A 17,000-nucleotide genomic window follows, 5' to 3' on the forward strand; every position below is an offset into this window, starting at 1 on the left:
AAATTTAAATTTAATCTGGCTCAGTAACTCTATCATATGAGGAAATAGAAATGAGAAATTATAGTAAAGGCTGAAATCATAAATAATTGGGTAATTTACATAATAATAACTGCATATATCTTTGAAGAATAATTTTCTTTACGTAATCAGTTTCTTTCTTCAACATGTTTCTTTTTCATTTTAGAATTTTGGATTTAATTAAGGGTTTCTGTTATTCTAAAACACACTAAATGCATTTAGAATGTTCAGAAAAAGCAGATAATTTTACTTTAGTAATATGAACATTCAGAAGAAATATGAAATATATATGGTAGAGACTGGTTTCAGAGCTGATGTGGCAGAATTTTTAGAATTTACAGCAGGCACTGGAAGCAGAATTTAGAAAGGCACTAGGCAGCAGAATTTAGAATCCACAGAGATTGCATCAGGTGGGAAAATGCCTAGTGCCAGCTATGTGTATAATGCATTAAGACATATCAGATGAATCTTTTAAATTGTAAGTTTTCAATTTCTTTATTAATAAAAAAATCCCTTTCTATAATGACTGCCCAAGTGATACGATTAGAAGCATTTTTGATATTTTCCATGCTTGTGTCTAGTGAAAAAAAGAGAAAATAAAGGGAAGATAGACATGTTAAGATTCTAGCATCATAAGTAAAACATTCAAATATTATGTTTTGATTGTTCTTCCAGACGTTCTCCAAAAAGTAAGAAATTCAGTGCAAATTTTCTGTAAAATACATCCATTACTTGAACTGGTATCCATTATGTGTTGATACCATGGAGACATCTTTGTCATATATTTCTTGAATCTTCTAGAATCGTGGATCTATAAATCTTGCATTCAAATCCTTTTAAACTTGCCAAGCCGCAATGTCTAAAACCCTAAAGTGAAGGAATTTCAGGCCAGCTTCCTCAGAAAGGATATTTTAATATGCAAATAAGTCTACTGAAGACAAGAAAATACTGTGACTAAAGGGTAATACCACTTCCATGTGACAAGAGGTGAATAGGCATTTAAATACATTAGACTCCTGATTATCCGTGCCTGCCGCACAAAGTTTCTTTTTTCTTCTTTTACAAGCGTAAAGCAAAGAAAATAAAATTTTTCACAAAACTGAGCGAAACGTCCAATTTGCTAACATCATGCTTATTTATGGCAAAAATATCCCAGACCTTCTCGGAACCTTCACTTCTGATGAGTAGGTGATTTCTTACTCACCCTTGCAGTGCCTGCTCCACCGGCCTCTCTCGTCTTAAATCTTACTGACATGTACACTTCCTCCCACTCGCCATTGTTAGTTTAAGCCGGATAGTGTTTGCGAACCGGTCGGAGTTAATTTCTTATCATTTATTTTGTTCAATGCTTGTGCTTTTTGGTTTTGTGTTTTTCGTTATGGATTTAAAATGTCAGGAAAACGAAAGAAGGTTGTTTTGGCGATAGCGCAAAAACGAGAATTAATTTCCAAAGTAGCAAACGGCGCTACAAGGCAGCAGATGGAATTAGATTACGGAATATCGGAAACAACAGTGCGTGACATTCTAAAGCAAAAAGACAAACTGGTGAACTTTGCATCAATATTGTGAAGAAGAGAATGAAGATGTAGACACGCCCACGGCAACTCTTGCCGATATGGTGAAAACAGTTCCGGGTGGTGAGAACGCCGATGCTGAAAACATTAACGAGTTGTTGGAGTGTGATGTCAACGAACCTGGCTTCGAACGCTTGACAGATGACGAAATTGTGAAGAAACCAAGGGGAGAGACCGAGAATGAAGGACAGCGAAGAAGAGCCCACTGTGCAGATGCGGAAGACTCCTGAAGGGGCTTTGCAACAAGTCGACGAACTGCTGAGCTATTTGGAAGAACAAGACGATGTGGAGTTGGCCGAGAAACTTATGTTACGAAAAATGCAATCTCGGATCAAGAGAAAATGCTTCCAAAGCAAGAAGTAAACACAAATGAATGATTTCTTCAAAAAGGTGTAGTTTTACAGTTATGCTTTTGTAATTACATAATACATTACAATATTAAAAGAGTACATATGTATTAATTTTTCTGTGTATCCTTGACGCCTCTCGTAAGTACAATGCACTTTTCTGTTTTCATTAACAAAATGCATTTTAGGTTAGTTTTGAGTGATATACTAAAATATTAAGCGTTAGTTAAACATTTTCTGCTGTTTATTTTACGATTTTTCAAAGTTGGAATGACTGTTTTCTCTTTTGCTGTACCCGTTTTTAGCTTTTTTCGGATTATCCGCAATTTTTGTTATCTGCGGCGGTCGCGCCACCCAATTCCGCGGATAATCGGGAGTGTACTGTAATACAAAAAGACTGCCTGTTTTATAAGGCTGCCTTGAAAAAGCGCAATCTAATAAAATCAATAAAAAGTCACAAAATAAATAAAATTTAAAAAAAAAAAGTCAGAGGACATTTGATAGCTCTGGTGAACAGTAAGTTAATATTTTTCTGTAATATGTACAACAGAAATTCAAAACATGCTGAAGGTTGAAATGAAGGAATTGACAGTCAAAATCAGAGTAACAAAGTAAAAACAGTATAAATAGTTTTTTTTTTTTTAAATTAAAGTCAACAGAATGTTCAAAATAATCATAATTTTTACTTACAGGCATAAGCTCGTTTTAGACCATCAAATAGAAGTAACATAGAGGGAATCACTTTTTGAACCACTTCATTATTCAATTTTGCTTTACAAACTGGTGTAGATACCAATGTGCACAATCCTAATACACACATTTTTCGATCGTGTAAGCTAGGGAAGAAAAATGCAAAATGTCAAATTTTTTTTAAAAAAATCACAAATTTACTGTATTCATCTTTGAATAGTATTTAAAAATAATAGTTCAGAGTGTTTAAAAACAAAATAAAATAAATATGCAACACTTAAGAAAGACAAATCCTTCCAGCAAATTTCTGGTAATCAAACTTAATGTTTTATCTTTCCCATTTACAAAGAGGTTTCAAACACACTATGTATGTTCATTCACATTCAGCCTTATTAAAATTTAAAAAGTAATTAATGCAATTTAAAAGAAACATAGCTTTTTTTATTTTACAAAGGACAAAAATAATCAATCGGTATATCTTATTGAAAGCGCATTACAAAATTAAGTTTTCATCATGTCCACAGAATGTAGGATTTGTTCTTCGGTACTACTGTGCATGTAGGGAGGTTCATGACACAGCAATTTTGTGCACCAGACAGTATTTCCTAATTCCTTACAAACGTATTATCACAGTAGCTGAACACTGCACTTTTATTCCCTCCCCAGCAAACTGCAAGGTTAAAAACCTATAAGAACACATGTTCATCATAATACAATGGAACACTTGAGATCATTTTGACCATGTATACATTTAAATGTTTTTTTTACCCTTATATTTTAAAAAACATCACAAAGCAATAAAAAATTAAAGAACATTTAAATTAATAAACGAAGCTTATTAAACATGGCTGATAATAAATGTATAACAATTTTGAAACTTGTAAAAGCAGAAAACTTGTTACCAAACACTGACGTATTATATACTGGTGTAATGTAAAGTTCACTAATTCCCTGAGATCCAGTGTCAACCAGTGTTGCCAATATCAGAATGTTAAAATGCCATTGGTCAAATTGACCAATTTGTACTTATAGGTGTTAATCTGTGATCAAACTTTTGGATATACTAAATACAGTTCCAACTGAAATTAACTACTTCCATCTGTTATATGAACTGGACTTTATGAACAAGCATATGTAGGATTTGTTCTTCGGTATAGTCAATCACTGATGCAGTAAATTTTCAGAAAGCCAACAAAATATGCATGAAGAGAAGCATAGTGGACAACCATAAATGCATAGCACTTGAGGAATTGTCTGATGGAAAATATTTCAACATTTGCCATACAGTCTTGATCGCTATCCCAATGATTTCCATCTGTATCCTTTCTCAAGTGATTCCGGTCTGTTCAACATTTCCAAAGCCATACAGAGGCGAAAATTGCGGGTTACGCAAATTTTGCTATTTCTACATTGTCCGTGGAAATCACGGGATGCGCAGTGAGAGGGTTAAAAGTTGCTGTTTTATATGTAATAAACAATCACATACTATATGCTTAACACAGAACTAATAGTGATTAACATACATCTACTCTTGTTGACTTTTGAACCAGTTTTCATAAACTAAACATTAAAATTCTTACCCAAGAAAACAATCTGTATCATGTATCCACTGTTGAATAAAATGTGAAGTTATAGAGTCTGAAGTATTAGGTATATGAATTTTTTCTAGTGTTTCTAATAGAAGAGTAGGATTGTAGTATAATGCTGCAATGACAACCTAGAAAACAGGGGAAAATAATAATACTAATTCTAAAACAGATTGATTGCATTTGGATATTTAAACATGCCAAAAAAATTTCAAACACATAAAATGGTACAGTTTAAAAAATAATTAATGATATTCATCATTAAGTCAAGTAATCAGTGAAAATATTTTAGCACGTACATTACACATTTTATCCCAAATATATCTTTAGATTTCATTTGCTATTTTAATGACCATAAATCACACAAAAATAAGAATTAAAGCATTTAATGAATAAATGAATCATTATATTCATTAAATTTTTATTTCCCAACTGAAATTTAAAAAATGCCGCTTAATTATTCTCCTACACCCACCCCAAACCGATCATGCAAATTTCACTCTAAAGAAATCATAATTTTTAAAACACAATATGACATATGAAATAAAAAAATTATAAAATAATTTATAATATCTAAGTAACAATTAATGTCCAGCAAAAAGAACTTTTTCTCTTACCTGTAAACACATTGTTCTTAATTCCGATGTTTTAACTTCCCTAGTTAATCGTCCTAAAACCAGTTCAACAAATGAAGGAATACACTGAAATGAATTAAAACTACAATGAATATTATAAACTTACACAACAAATGCTATATTCAGGGTTGCCACTCAAACAGGAGAATAAAATTCCCTGACTTTTCCAGGTTTTCCAGGTGTGTTTCAAGAAAATTCCAGTCTATCCGCGTTATGTACATTGGCTGTGCTAAGAGGTAAATTAATTACGGTATTACTTGTATAGTGTAGCAAATTCACTTAATTATTCAATAAATCCCAGAGGACATTTATTCTTAATTATTCTTGGTATACTTTGTTTGATAATTTTGTTTACTTTTCCACTTAAGAAACTTAATAAAATTTAAGATATATACATTGGATAACAAATGTATGTTTTATTTAATTATTACTCATGATCATCACCAGTTCCACATGAGGCTAATCCGGTCCTTATAAATCACAACGCAATGCTAAATAGTTAGGTTAGATTTTAGGTAAATTTAAAAGGCACTTTAACACTTTAAAACACAAATATAATTATAATAGTTGTTGTTTTCTTCACTGAAGATTGAGATTAGAATCTTCCCAATCTAGAATAAAATAAGGCTTTTTTTTTGCAGACATTCTGCAGCTAAACGAAAGAAAGAAATCTATTTTAATAAATTGAGGTATTTTATATTTATTTCGCAGCATACGTAATGAAAAAATATGTGCATTAAATTTCGTGATTGTATGTCATCATACTGCTAGAATTAATTTCAGGATTATGCCAGAGAAAATTTCCTGAAATTTGAAAATATTATTTACTAATAATAAATAAATTTAGAGGGAAGAAGCAACATTAAATTATACGAATAACATAAAAATAAAGCTAATTACTTAAAATTGAATTAGAATAATCAACGATATTTTAGCGAATATAGTTAGTTATATTACATGGTTAGCCTAGATGACTGATTACTATTTTTTTATTTTACTGCAAAATGACAAGGTATTTATTTAAAAAAAAAAGGTTTAAAAATATTTTGCGGTAAAATTCTAGTATACAGTAAGGTTTTGGCACGATTTTGAAAATTGTCGCCAAGACCAAAATGACCCGTTTACTGCGCATCATCGTGTCACCAAATCCCATTGTACCATACATGGAGATTATTCTAACCAAAGAACGTCTATGTAAAGAAGAAAAGGTTCCATACAAGTAAAATGCTATTACGCCGCTAGAATGCGGAGGGAAAATTTGCCAAGGGATTTGGCAACGGAACCTGGCGGCCAGAATTTCCTTCTCCGCGATGTGCACCGAAATTGAGAAACACGGTTTAAGAAGAAATGTTCTTTGACAAAAAGAAAGCTACGAAAATCAGTTTTTAAATTATTGCGAAAAATCCAAGAAGAAACGTTTTATCAAAGGACGTTTCTTCTTGGATTTTTCGCAATAATTATAAAAACGGATTTTCGTAGTTTCCCCCCCTGAAAATAACTAATCCATGAATTAATTTACTTGCGCCAAAAAATATTTTCTTTTCCTTTAGAGTTTAACCACTTGCGCTAAGACTAAACTTCACGGTCGCGGTGCCGTGCGCTACAATATAACAAGCGGTAAAGTGTCTCATTTACGCTGCTCCGCATCTGCGAGTGCAATCCAGAGCTGTAACTCGAGAAATAAACAATCTCGTTGTTAGGCGACGTGTGCATCACGTTATTTTCATTTTTGCGATAAATGCTTATCGATGTGGTGTTCACGTCGCTCGCGCTTTGAAACAAAAGCATCTCGACGTGCGTGGCACGTCTTTTTAGCGCAAGTGGTTGAAGAAATTTTAAACGATATTCATTTTATGAACTCTTGATAACCTGACCTTCGAACTTCGACACCGGTTTCGAGCTTTGGCGACAGATATATCACCGCATGCACAGCTATTTCCCTCTATGATGGAACGGAGCCACGTAAGTTGCAGAGAGAGGTTTTCCTTCTTTACAATACATATTCTTTGATTCAAACGTCCATGGTACCGTATACTAGGATTAAACCCATTTTGTTTTATACGAGAACAGGTACTTTCTTTAGTTCATGCACTGCACATGCGATTCTCGAGAATACTGGAAACCAAAAGTTGCGGGAAACTTGCTTTGCCTTTCTAAAAGACAATCAAATTGGAGCTGCGAAAATTGGCTCTATGCCAGCTGCCCGAATGACACTCACGTGATACACAATTCGCCAAAAAAGTTACCTCTTCCGACGTTGGCGCAAAAATCGCTTTTTTTGGCGGGATCGTTGTATGAACTTCCCTGACTTTTCCAGATTTTGACAAAAGTACTTAAATTCCCTGACTGTTTCCTGAATTTTTTGGTCAATTTTCGAATTCCCTGACTTTTCCCGGTTCTCCCGGTTTTCCAGGTAGCGTGGCAACCCTGTATATTCAGCAAGGTAAACAATTTCACAAGAATCAATTAACTTCCAATTAATGTGTTGGTCCAAATTAAAGGTAACAGCAATTCCATTTCAAAAAAATGAACCTGCATGTATATTATAAAGACATGAACAATCATAAATAAAATTTGAGAAACAAAAATTAAATTGTTTTGTTTGCACATAATTTTTGTTCACTGCATTTATAACACTTTATGCAATTTCCTCGTGCAAAATTTACACATTCCAACGACCTACATTTCTTCTATGGGTCAATAGTTCATAAAAGTATATTATTACCTGATAATACATTTTCATAATTCATCACATCAAGCCTATCACTATGAAGTAAAAGTGTATTTCAATGGTTTTAAATAAAGAACCAAATACCGCAGAGCTTTAAAATTAAAAAAATAATAATAATAATAAATCTAAAAACAGATATGCCAGTTGCAAAGTAAAAAGCAGACTCCTTAGAAAATTAAAGAAAAAAAAAGTATAAAACAAATTTAACAAACAATAAATAAAAATATCTGAATACTTTGCAACAGACTGGAAGAAGGGGAGGAGGGCTTCCAGAAAATCAAACAGCAAAATGTATTTACAATAGCCTTTTTCACTCCAGCTTAAATTAAGACACCATACTACCTCATTTCAGTTTCGCAATCATTTAAAAACCTGTCACAATTTTAATATATTCATTATTTTGATGATATAATAAAATTATTCGCTATTACCAAAGAAATTATAATAAAATTTTAAAAAATCTCTAAATTTTTCAACAACATATTTATCTTAAAATTTCCAAAATACTGAAATGTTGCAAAACCTAGCAAACACAGTAGAATTAATCACTCCTCCAAAAAGATATAGAACAATTTTTTTTAAAAAAAACTTGTTTTTGATGTAACAAAACGGACATAAAATGGTAACTCAATTATCTGATAAAAGTATTCACTTAAAATAAAAGATTTTGTTACAAATATTCAAAGTGAGACATTCTGACTTCTTTAGCCACCCTCCCAAAAAAAAAAAAAAAAAAAAAAAAAAAAAAAAAATAAATAAATAAAAAAATAAGCATAAGATCATAATACTATCATTCTGAAAAAATTATGAATGCTCATAAAAATTTGATTTAAAGGGAGAGGTAGTAATATTCCTTATAATGATATTACAGCATTAAAAATACATTAAATGAACTAGCATTTTAGTAAAAAACACAAAATTATGTATTCAATTATACCTGATCAATCATTCCTTTACACTGCAATATAATTATTTCTAATAACTTTGCTGCATGACATTCAGCATCTTCACCTGCTTCACCATTTAAAATCTATATGAAGATAAAATATACATCAACTGGCACAATTAAAAAAATTACTGTAAATGATTTCAAAATTGATGTTTCTTACCCAATAAATGTTGAGAAATATAAAAAACCTCTTTTTAACATTAAACATACCTTCACTGATATTAAAACTACTGTTATATATAAGTACAAAGGAAAGAAAGAAGAAAAGGGGGGAAAGTGGAAAACAAGAAATGCATGCAAATTCTTTATTCTTTTAAGGAAAACAATCATTAATTTACTAAATTAAATTAATTTGAAATTTCAATTTTCATATACTGTATTTTTCTCCTGAAATGAAATGCAAAAATAAATATGCATAATCAATATGATACTTAAAAGCTAACTTACTGCTTTGCACATATTGTATATTGCTAAAAGGTGGTTTTCGTTACTGACAAATGCTTGTGTGTCCACTCTGACAAAATTGTGAAGAGCAGGCATCATATCTGCAAGTACAAAATTAGACAGAATAAATTGATTTTATCATTAAATAATACAAAAATGTTTCTGAAGTATTTGGTTGCATAAGCCGAGACATTGACTTTTTAAGGGGAGTACACATAGTAACTAATTCCAATACCATCAGAGAGCATTAATTTCAGAGGTAAGTGATAATTCTGCTTTGTTATTAATACACACACGTTTTATTTACAATATAATACAATGGTTTACAAGCATTATTATTAGGCACACACTTTCATCATTATTAGGCTTAACACCTTCATTCTTCCATCAAATTAAAATTAAGTTAGAATATCAAGAGACAAGATGCTTGGAGCGCCACCTAACGGCACAAGCTATCAATTTATAACAGCATATCAGCAATACCTAACTGAATTACAATCACAACTGAGTGTTTCACAGATGAGAGGGAAGAGGTTCGGATGCATAAACGGGATGATACAACGTATAAAAGGCACAGTACTCACAAAGAAATAAACACTTTTGAAAAAAATATTCCTCCACATTACTGTCCCTGACAAGGTAAACTTTGCTCCCCGCTTGTTCAAACTTATGGCTTAAGTTATCCTGAATGCAAGCCCCTCGTGACAGCATCTAACCAAGTGATTGATACACTTGAAAGATTTCGTATCAAAGCCCCCCCCCCAGTTGATGCACTTTTACTAACTACACACAACACAGGTGCATTAAATCCAGTGTGGAAGAAAGAGCACTAATTCTACAGGAAAAAAACTTAAGGGAACCAGATCACTTTTTCTTGCTGAACTACTGATTTTACCAACAGTGGGAAACCTTAAAACTCAGAAGGGAACCAGACTGCTTTGTCTTGCAGAACTGCTGCTTTTACCAACAGTGAGAAACCTCAAAACTCAGAATGGTTTTCTTTAGACAGTCTTTTCTATCAGAGATCAGCTAGGCCTTAGATGGGAACCTATCGATTTTGTGAAACCACAATGTCCACGTGATAAAAGAAAATATGTAGTCAGAAACAATATGTTACAAGAAAATCTCAAAAAAGAAACAAATGACCAAACTTTAAAATCTATGTCTTTGGAAACTATTAACACTTTATAATCTGAGAGTGAATGGCAGCATGTGTTTACGGATGGCTCTGTGTTGGACAACAGTGCCAACTGAGGTGCTGGTGTCTTTGCAAAAATATTCAAAGTGAGTGAAAATTTTACAACCCTGCTGGAAGGAATAGGACTGCTTTTGATGTTGAGATTACAACCATACACAATGGCTTATCCCACCTCCAATGTCACCTTGAATATTTTTCAAAAGTTGTCATACTCTTTGATTCTAAAGCTGCTCTTCTAGCCATTTCTTCTTTTGAATCTATTGATGTTTTAAAATGTCAGCAGTCACTAAACAACTTAGCTCAGGATGGCAAAGTTGCTATGCAATGGATAACATCCCACTGAGGCCTTCGTGGAAATAATAAGGAAAATTTGTTGGCAAAGAAAGGGGCCAGTATTATCTAAATAACTGATAATAGCATCCCTTTTTTACACTGCCAAAAGAGTAACAGAAAATTATTACAGAAGTTTTTCTGGAATGACATTACTGAAAGGAGCAGTCATAAAATATGGATTATTTGATTCTCTGGCATAATGCTAAAAATCCTTTCAGTCAGAGCAATCACTGTGAGGTACACATAAAATAGTCAACATTATTTTGCATTCACAATACTGGGTAATGTGACATCTGTTCAAGAAGCAGCAGGAGCTTCTTCATCAAAATCACACTGATTTCCAGTTGGTCAATATCAACAGAAAAGTTTATGAACAACAATTTACAATCTACACACTGAACGCAAGAAAATGAAACATTCCAAGAAACATGCACTGCTTCTGCATGCTTTAGAAATTCAGTGGAAGAGTATTTTCTGGATGTAGGAGCCACAGTCTACTCTCTAAAATCCCCCTACAATGGAATAACACTAACTTAACTGTGAAGACATAAGATTCTTTTCTACAATATAAATGCTAGTCTTAGCATTGTTTATAACTTTCTGACTTTTTTCCTCTGCAAAAGTCAACATTAAGAACTGGTTCATCATCAGAACCAGCTTTTAATGGTTGTGACTTAATAAATCTTACTATTAAATTTGTGAAGTACATGCATTCGAAGAGATTCTTTTAAAAGAATACATTAGTGAAAAAAAAAAGGGGGTGGAAAGCTATTAGTAAAGACCCAACAGTATTTATATGCAGCATTTTCTACCTGCGAAGAAATGTTGTGAAATTAAGAATTTAAATAATCAGCAATTTCATCAGATAAGAAGAGCTTTAAAACTTTCAAAATGTTAAAATAGCCTGTTAACAGATTCTAAAGGAATAAAATGTGCAACTAGCAGTGTTCCACAGTGTGAATTTATATTAATTTTTTTTCTTATTATTATTTTTATCAATGACAAAGCTTAAATTTTTTTCAAAATATTTAAGATACATGAGATAAAAATGCAAGACTGCAATGCAATGTTATTTATCACTTTAATAAATAGTAAAATTATGGTAGTATACTATGTTAATTCTAAATAAGCAATTGATTATGTTTATTATCAAAAATAAAGTTTTAAAGAATTTTATGTTAAATTAGGACAATAAACAATTGATTACTGCTATTTTCAGTATAAACTGCAAATCAGAATTACTATGATAGATGGAAATAAATTCTGCTGTCACAGGTGTATTTCCATCCATCTACGCCACAAAATCCTCCCCTCACAGCATTTTCAGCAACATACTGTACACTTTTATCCAATTTACAAAACTGTATCACAATAGTTTTTATATGCAATAATCACCCGCATGCATATTTATGGGTTCAAGAATAACATACTAAGGTTTGACATAGCTCACATTACATGAGTACAAAAGCTTGAATAGATTTGAAACATGGATCATTGAAGACAATATGATATGATTATGATATCAACACAATCATTAAGTTTTCATCTTTCATTTTTGCCACTCACATAGAGCATTTATGTAGTTCAAACTTGACATTTTCCATAGCAATTTTCATCAAATCCATTTCTGTAGTATAAGGCAGAAATCCATTTTAATTACAGAAAATCAGTAATAGTATCCATTTTCATACTTATTTTTTAACACGAATTTGACAATACTCACCAAGATATTTGTTAGCAGCTTATGTACATGAAGGTTCAGAGTACTGGTAGTTCTTTATTTTTGTTAAAGGAAAATTCATTAAAAATTTAACCTAAAATGCTAAACAAATTAGAACATGTTTGGGGGGGAAGATAAAGTGAATATGCTATTCTTCATGATCAATGTTGCTTTTTCCCATAGAACCATTTGAAATATTCAGATATGTTTCAGTTTTCTCTATAAAATTCAATACAGAAACTCCATCTAACAAAATTTGGCATTTTTGAAAGTTTCTTTAAATTTCAAAGCAAATTGCATAGTACTTTTCAAATTACATCTAATTACCTGCTAGTGTCATCGATGTTAAGTCCTTTTTCCGTAAATCCCACACTGCCACGCAAAATGTCCAAGATACATTTACAATAAACTCAGCACTTTTATTTACATTCTTTTTTTTGGGGGGGGGACGGAATGGTGTTTTTATCAAAAGTAATTTTCGCTTTTATGGAGAAAATAAAAGGGCATATGTGGAGATGTAGGAGTTAAATAAATAGTGGATCTTCCAAGTCCACACTATGTAACAGCTAAATATATGCATATATATAAATTAAAATATATAAGACAAGGACCAACTGTTTTGCATGCATGGTATAGGAAAGTTAGAAAAGCACTGGAATGATTGCATAGCTCTTCATGGTGATTATGTTGATGAATAAACGTGAAATTTGTGAAATGGATGTCGTTTTCTTAGTTAGTCTCGGGACTTATTGAATGATGTGTTATATACAGAGCAGGCCAAGCCACATTCAAAGTAAGTCTCATTTTTTAACATATTCTTCCTGGAAAGGCAGCAGTGTCTGAAAGAATTTCACTAATACATATAAAGTAACTGACACATATAATTCTACTATAAACTAATAAAAGGACCCTCACTATTTTAATGCAGAGGCGATTTAAACAATATACCCATTGTAAAAATATCTCTAGGAGTTTTACATCATGAAAAAGCTAGAAATAATCTGACACAACTGCAGAAATTTTTTAATACAAAACTGCTTTAAGATTTCTCTGCATATTATTAGATAAAAGACATCATATGCATGATTTGTTTCACAATAACACGAGAAAGATAAAAAATAACAATTGTTAACATACTTTACATACAATGCCTTTAAACATTATTTATACATGTTTAAGAATATTTACATATTTTGACATTATTCATACATTACCTGTAAAGAAATCAAACCCATCCTTTAAGAAAGTCTGATACATGAGCTCAAAAACTTTCCACATGTCAGGGGAAATGTTATTCGATGATAAACTGTATATTAAAGACATTGACTCTTCATAAAATTCTAAGGGAGAAAAACATTTTTCAAAATTTTTTTAAAACACACATTATACATATAAGAACAAAGGTAAAAGTTCAGAATATCTAATCCTGCATCTATATTGGATACAGATTAACTGAAGCCATGAAAACCTTAACTAGAACATAAAAAACAACATAATTCAATCACTTTAACACACACACACACACAAATGCACAATTCATCAACATATAAGCAAGTCTGACCATAGCATAGTCTAATAAAGAGAAATGTCTAGGGCCCGGTTTTTGGATGGGCCCATCAAACCGTCCACTTTGGAAAAAAAAGTAAAAATTAAAGTTTCCTTTTATTTCACAAAATATATAATAAATCTACAGGTTTCCTTTTTTTTATTAAGATGTACTGATATAAATGGTCCAATGTACATGAACAAAACTTTACTAAGTTTGCAAGGCTGACTAGTTGATATAAACAATGTGACAGTTGATATTGGAAGCGTAGGTGATATTGGTGGGGCGCGACAGCTGATATTGGAAGCATATTGTATGATGTGCAGAAGTCTAGTAAAAACATTAAACATACCAAGAGTAGAGAGATGATTTTTGGTTCTTAAAGTTTCTGGGCAGCTTTGAAGCAGCTTTTTATGTAAAATGAAAATGAATTATAGTCACATTTCCGGTGGCGAAAAAAGAAAGTGTTAGAAGAAAATGTAGGGGAAAAAAAAAAAAAAAAAACCTCTGCTTAAATATGTTGTTAATACAAAAACAGATAATATTGATGCAGAAGTTCAGTCCAAAGCAAAGATTATAAAAAAAGTTGAAGAATGCTCTGGAAACTAGGAACTACCCGCAGAAATTACAGAAAGCAATCAAACAGCAATTAAAGTAATAGAAATGAAAAACACAGAAGGCATACCAGGTATTGCGGAGAAAAACCAAAATGCAAGTGATGATGAAGAAATTCAAAATACAGAATGATACTTCAGTTTGGAAAATTTTGACATTTCTTTGTGACCTTTAATTTTACAACAGACATACAACATTATTTGCTTAAAAATAAACCACTATCAAATATTTCATTTATAAATACCACTGAAAATGTAGTAACAGAAGGTGGGAAAACTGTAACTCGGTCATTAAAGAAAATATATATATATATATATATTGCAATAAAGCAAATAGTGAAAAAGTTGAACGGGAAGGGTTAGTGTACAGTCCAAAAAGTAACATAATTTAAGGCTATATTTGCAAGATATTCTCGATTAAGCTAACAACTTTTATAGAAGGATACTCGGACTGGAAAAATGCAAATGTAAGAACATGAAAATCCTATCCATCATATACATTCTATTGAAATTTAGTTGAGGGACGTATAGATATTACCGTTGAAAAACAGTATTTAGAAAAAATAAATAAATAAAAAATTGGAGAAAAGTACTGCTATGGGTAGTAGCGACAAAAAATTTTTTGGCTAAAAACTCTCTTGGATTTCTTGGATGAATGAACTCTTTTCTGCTTCTCATAGTGGAAATTACATAGAAGCTCTAGAATATTTGGCTGAATATGATGAGTTTTTAGTTTGGCATATAAAAAAAATTTTAGGTCAATTCGAAGAGGCAATCTGAGTTATCTTTTGTCAACTATTTGTGATCAATTTATTGAAATATTGAACAAAAAATAAAAAATATTTTATAATTGACTCTACTCCTGATATAGCACACATAGACCAGTTAACTTCTATACTGTGTTATGTATCAGAAGATGAAATACCAACATATATATATATATTTTTTACCAATGCATTTGTTAAATGTGGTAGTAAACAGTCCTACTTCTTGTTGTTGTCCATATTACATGGAACAATGCTTGCCACAGCCTTATCTCTCTATATGAATCTCAGAAATGTTCTGTAAAACTACTAACATTCCAAGAAATAGTAATATCGGAATAAAAGTAGAGGTGAAATGTGCCAGAAATAAAAACTTTTTCTGAAACTAATTAAAGGCCGTGAAAACTGAAATTTTTGATACAGTTCATCATGATGAGGTCGATAAAAGTTCATATAATCAGGGTCAAGAAGGCTTTAAAGAAAATTGCTTTTATATAATACGTGACAAAATATCTTTTGAACTAAAACCGCATAGCAAAAGTTACAAAGGCTTTTAAAACACTTTTTTTAAAACACAAACTTTTTTTTTGTAAATTTTGATACCCTTTAGATCATAATTGTTCTTTATTTCATAAATTATGGTTTCATATTTTTAATTTTATAATTTCTGCCTGTCATCTTACCAGATTTAAACTGATGATCTACAATCCGAAATCGCCGAAGTCCCGACGAGTCCGGAATAACGACTTTTGACTGTATATTACATGTCTACAAGTCAGTTTCCCTTCGAAAGTCCTCCAAAAAAGGCATTACCTCTAATGCAGCTAACCAATGCGTACTTTGCCATACTCAAATAACCTAACCAAATCAAAACATAAATAATTCAAAAGAGTCTATATGGGATTGATTATATGGGTATTTCGAACAGTATTCAAGAAAAAATTCCAACAGTATCTCCAAATATTACGCAGATGAAGCCAAAAAGCACTGATTACACAGATGAAGCACTGATTATTACCTTAATGAGATATGTTCAATAAAAATACACCATATTTAACAGGATATACCAAAATTAAACATGGCTTAGGTCTTAGTGGGCATTTAAGTCAAAATTAACTTATTTTGGTAAGAACTGAAACCATATTGAATAAGTCACTCATTATTAGCTTAGACTGGGTTAGAGAAAATATTAATTATGAACATCTTGCTAAATTCTGCCCCAAAAAGCACCAAAATTTTTGCATTTAAACATTATGGATTAAGGATTTTTTTCCTTGCGGACTATAAAATTAAATTCTGTACTTCTAAAACCAATCTATACTTAGTTCTGAATATATTCTCACAGAATTCTTGGCCAATTTAAAGAAACTGTGTCATTGTTATGCAACTATAACTGTCTACAACCATATTTTATGAGATACAGCCACATCCATATTTTATGAAACAGAGCCACATTTTACTAATTTTTATGAGTGTCTTGTATAAATTTATGAATTAATTTTAACCTACTGATGTATTATTAAAGAAATGAAATCTCCTTCAAACATACCTATAACACTCTGTGTAAGAATTAAGCCAACAACATTTAAAACTGTTGGTTCCAGAAGAGCCATTATCTCTTTATGATCTTCCATTACTGATAAGATTGTGTCTATAGTGTTGAGGATACCCATTGCTGTGATCGTTTTCTCATCAGAATTGTCATCACCACTATTTATAACATGAGTAAATGTCTGTGCCTATAAAAAAATTAGTTTAGCATATAACACAAATAGTTGAACTGCATAGTATACATGGCTCTATCAAGTAATGATAGAAAGAATATCATTACTCTAAATATTCTAATAATGA

At 31.6% G+C, this 17,000-nt stretch overlaps 1 protein-coding gene across 2 annotated transcripts in view; it reads right to left on the minus strand.

Moving 5' to 3' along the window:
• Positions 1–17,000, minus strand: part of msk (importin-7 msk) — a 92,793-nt gene that overhangs the window by 20,314 nt on the left and 55,479 nt on the right. For both annotated transcript variants that reach the window (XM_085821004.1, XM_085821005.1), the window contains exons 13-19: positions 16,699–16,888; positions 13,440–13,565; positions 8,978–9,075; positions 8,519–8,611; positions 4,833–4,916; positions 4,210–4,346; positions 2,630–2,775 (exon numbers count right to left, since the gene is read on the minus strand). In XM_085821004.1, the coding sequence (XP_085677130.1) occupies positions 2,630–2,775; positions 4,210–4,346; positions 4,833–4,916; positions 8,519–8,611; positions 8,978–9,075; positions 13,440–13,565; positions 16,699–16,888 (874 nt within the window). The remainder of the gene's footprint in view (positions 1–2,629; positions 2,776–4,209; positions 4,347–4,832; positions 4,917–8,518; positions 8,612–8,977; positions 9,076–13,439; positions 13,566–16,698; positions 16,889–17,000) is intronic.

This window comes from Stegodyphus dumicola, chromosome 7 (assembly GCF_044657685.1).
Source record: "Stegodyphus dumicola isolate Sdum_Otavi_A_Nest chromosome 7, ASM4465768v1".
Taxonomy (NCBI): domain Eukaryota; kingdom Metazoa; phylum Arthropoda; class Arachnida; order Araneae; family Eresidae; genus Stegodyphus; species Stegodyphus dumicola.